The 4060-nt window shown below is 26.3% G+C and overlaps 1 protein-coding gene across 2 annotated transcripts in view; it reads right to left on the bottom strand.

Annotated features, from left to right (window-relative positions):
• The window catches only part of LOC107475715 (protein BRI1-5 ENHANCED 1-like), a 4691-nt gene extending 637 nt beyond the window's left edge, over positions 1 to 4054 (bottom strand). For both annotated transcript variants that reach the window (XM_016095363.3, XM_021135815.2), the window contains exons 1-4: positions 3887 to 4054; positions 3180 to 3470; positions 1923 to 2165; positions 116 to 311 (exon numbers count right to left, since the gene is read on the bottom strand). In XM_016095363.3, the coding sequence (XP_015950849.1) occupies positions 116 to 311; positions 1923 to 2165; positions 3180 to 3470; positions 3887 to 4034 (878 nt within the window). In that variant the 5' untranslated portion in view covers positions 4035 to 4054. The remainder of the gene's footprint in view (positions 1 to 115; positions 312 to 1922; positions 2166 to 3179; positions 3471 to 3886) is intronic.
• Positions 4055 to 4060: the final 6 nt, after the last annotated feature.

The following is a 4060-nucleotide window of genomic DNA, read 5'->3' as shown; positions in this document are numbered from 1 at the left end:
AAATAGTGTTTACAATAAAAAAAAATAAATCGGTAATTTTATGCTTAAGAAAAACTTAATTAAAGAAAAAAGGGGTAAAAAAAAATAAAAAAGTGAAATAAAATATGGAACTTACTTGGGTAGTGAGATATGAAGGTGTGGGTATCTTTGAGAAAGTAATTGATAAACCTGATAGAATGATACTTGGTGGGAGGAACAAATGTACCTTCCATTAGCATGAGCATATTCAAAAAGAAATATAAGTGCATTGGCAGCATCATCTATATGCACCATGTATGAGTTGGTTAGATACTCGTATTTACTATGGTCTCCTGCACACATATATATAAAAGTCTATGGATGGTGAGGAATATACGTACGGATTTATTCAAATTTAAAATTATTTTAAAAATAAAACATTTAATCAATGTAATATTAAAATACCTATAAAAACAAAAGATATATAATTGTACGTATATAATTTGACTAAATTTTTTAGTTTAATTTTGATTGTAAAATATTTTACACAATCGTATATTAAATCCGTTCTTTTATATGATTATTGTTCACGCAGTCAATGTAAAAAGTAGTTATTTTTACTGATGTGGTGTTACTAATTGAATACACGTATAAAACTACTTTACGATGAACTAAAGTGTAGAGTCTTTTAAAATTAAATTCTTATTATAAAATGATGAGTTACAAGATTTTGAGAAAATCATCGTCATAAAAGTTAATTAATTATTATGGCGAGGGAAAATATAAAGTCTTTTAAATTTTTTTGAGTAAAATATCGTTTTTGTTCCTAATGTTTCGGGTAAGTCTCAAAGTTGTTCGTAATGTTTTAATCGTCCTATTTAAGTCTCCAACGTTTCAAAATTGACTTAATGTTGTCCTGCCATTAGGGATCCGTTAACAGAATTGACGGCGGGACAAAATTGAGACGATTTTGAAACGTTAGAGACTTAAATAGGACGAAAACGTTGGGGACAAAAACGATACATAAAAATAAATTTTAATTTAATTTTATCTTTCAATAATATCAATTTTTTCCTTTACATAGTATTCAATTATTTTTTAATTACATCTAAGTAAATTACTTTTAATTACATTACTTTCATTTTAAATAAATTTGTTTTTTTATAATTTTAAAGAATTTTGATACATTAGAGACAAAATGTATAATTTATATTTTATTATATATATATATATTATTTTTTTTCCGCAAGTTTATATACTAGTCATTCTACAAACATTTCATGATAACTAAAAATCTTTAAGAGTAAAATTATAAAAAGAATTAATTTATTTAGAATGAAAGTAATATGATTAAGTATAATTTACTTAGATGTGATTAAAAAATAATTGAATAATATGCATAGTAAAAAATTGATATTATTGAAGGATAAAATTAAAATTTATTTCTATGTATCGTTTTTGTCCCCAACGTTTTCGTCCTATTTAAGTCCCCAACGTTTTAAAATTGTCTCAATTTTGTCCTGCCGTCAATTCTGTTAACGGATCCCTAACGGCAGGACAACGTTGAGTCAAGTTTGAAACGTTAAGAATTTAAATAGGACGATTGAAACGTTAAGGATAATTTTGAGACTTACCCCAAACATTAGCAACAAAAACGATATTTTACTCAATTTTTTTTCCAGGTGTTTGCTCTTGAAAATAAGATGATCTTTTTTAGATATTAGTCTCTCGATACTTATATTATAACAAATTATTACATAATCAACAAATAATATAAAAAAATTATAAAATATTAAAAAATAAAAATATTTAAAATTCAATTAAGAAAATATCCAATCTAAATTTAACAAATGTTATCTTTAGCAAATTTTATATTGAATTTATTTAATAATTTAATTGAAATAGACTATTATAATGTAAATTCTTAATATTATTGAATAATGAAGAGAAATTGAAATGCATACCTAATAGGATGGCGAGTGCTATGTGTACGGATGAAGGCATGTTGGGACAAATAAATGGTCCAACGACCAAAGGAAGAACCAAACTCACAACCTCCAAACCATTATTTTGTCCAAACTCCAATGCAGCCTTCTCAGTTAAGATCTTTGATACCAAATATGAAGAGCTTACAATATTGTTACCATTTTGGCAAACTTCAATTTCGCTCCATGTTTCTTCATCCACCGTTTCCAACGCATTCTTACCTAGGTTGCGTGACAAATACGATACATAAATACAATAATTTCATAAAATACGGAGTTTAGTGGCGAAACTCATAGAGGATAGAGGATTTACTGATTTAGTGTCGGTACAATAGAGATTAGCTTTTAATGCTATCTGAAACTAACTAAAGACTTTTAGACAAAGAATAAAGTCTCATGGTGATAATGTCTTTTAATTTATCTTTATGAAAGTGCTACATTAAGAATAGAAAAGGAAGAATATATATCCCGATTTAAATACAACTTTGAGGTATGCTAGAATATTGTAAGACAAAGGTGGCTGCTAGAATATTTTGCTGAGTTTGAATTTATCATTTTTATCCTGTATTATTTTTTAGATTGGATTCGAGTCATACTTAGGATAAATTTGGTTTTGTCCAAAATCATAATTTATAATTAAAATATATTTTAAGATAAAGTTAATTACAAAATATTATATTTTTATATTTTAATTAATATTTTAATATTAAAATTTATTTTTTTACACATTTGTTAAATTTAATTTTTAAAATTTAAAATTTCTGAATTTATCGTATAAAATTTATATAATTGTATACACTAATTTTACATCAAATCAACTTCATTAGGTTTTGAGTCAATTTAAGAATAAATTGAATTCTTTAAAATAGATCCGATAAAAATATTAATAAAATAAGGAATATAAAAATTTTTCCTTAACGAATATAAAATAAGGAACCTAAGCTGTTCTTTAGTTAAAAAAATTGATCAAAAATAAAAATTTATAAAGCAGTAACAGTATTTAATAGTTAACAAACACCTATAAGCTAGCAATAAAATTTGAAGTATGGAAGAATTTTAAATGTACCTAAAATATCAATATTATATTAATTTTAATTAATATATATTATATATTTTTTATAATTAAAATTAACCATTAAAACTATTAAAATATCTGTATTTTATTAGGTACACTTCAAATTCTTTTTATAATTATAATTATGCATGTATTTGTAGTTAAGAGAGATTGTTGTTTACCATTGTTGTACAAGACAGTGACAGCACTGGAAGCGTAAACCACTCTTCTGACAGTCTTAGAGCGAAGGCAAGCTTTCAAGATTCCAAGTGTACCTTCCATGGCTCTCTTTGTCACCTTTTCTTCGCCCTCTTCTCCATTCACATCCATTGGATGAGCAAGGTGGAACACCCCTACACACCCTTCAATTGCCTCGTCATAACTACCCAATTCTTCAAGCTCTCCATGGAACATTTTCAGCCTCTTCGATGCTCCTTCTAACTTTCTCAAATAGCTCAGGTCTTTCTTCTTTTCTGTCCATACATAAAATTAAATCTCAACTTTTAATTTCAATTATTATAAAAGCCAATAAGATTATACACTAAGTGTTTTACAACTCACTTTCTTTTTCCTTTTTTCCTAACCAATTAAATTGAACTTCTAGGCAAAAAATTAAGAGCTTCTTAACAACTTTAAATTAATGCTAATTTTTTTAGATTAAAAAAATACAACTATATATTAGCAAGAATGCAATTTTATTTTTTGTATAATTTATTATTAAACAGAATAATTCATTAACCAACAACAAACTTTTAATAGAGAAAAAAAATATACTAAACCCAAGCAGTGGGCTCTTAATTATTAGAGGTGAAGTTTGTTAAATTAAAACTAAATTTATAATAACTAATTAAGAAAAGAAAATTATGGTTATGTATATACACATACATACCCGTTGTTATTCCTTCATCATCAGGACTACTATGGCATCTAACGGTGGCTCGAACACAGTAACCACGTTGAAGAAGATTCTTAATTAGCCATGATGCTACAAACCCTGTCCCACCAGTTACACAAACGGTTCCTTTTCCCTCTTCCATTATTTCTCTCTTCGATCTGCTTCCTC

Source organism: Arachis duranensis, chromosome 2 (genome assembly GCF_000817695.3).
Source record: "Arachis duranensis cultivar V14167 chromosome 2, aradu.V14167.gnm2.J7QH, whole genome shotgun sequence".
Lineage (NCBI taxonomy): Eukaryota > Viridiplantae > Streptophyta > Magnoliopsida > Fabales > Fabaceae > Arachis > Arachis duranensis.
The sequence above is the reverse complement of the archived record's forward strand: the minus strand, read 5'-3'. Positions and strand labels throughout refer to the sequence as shown.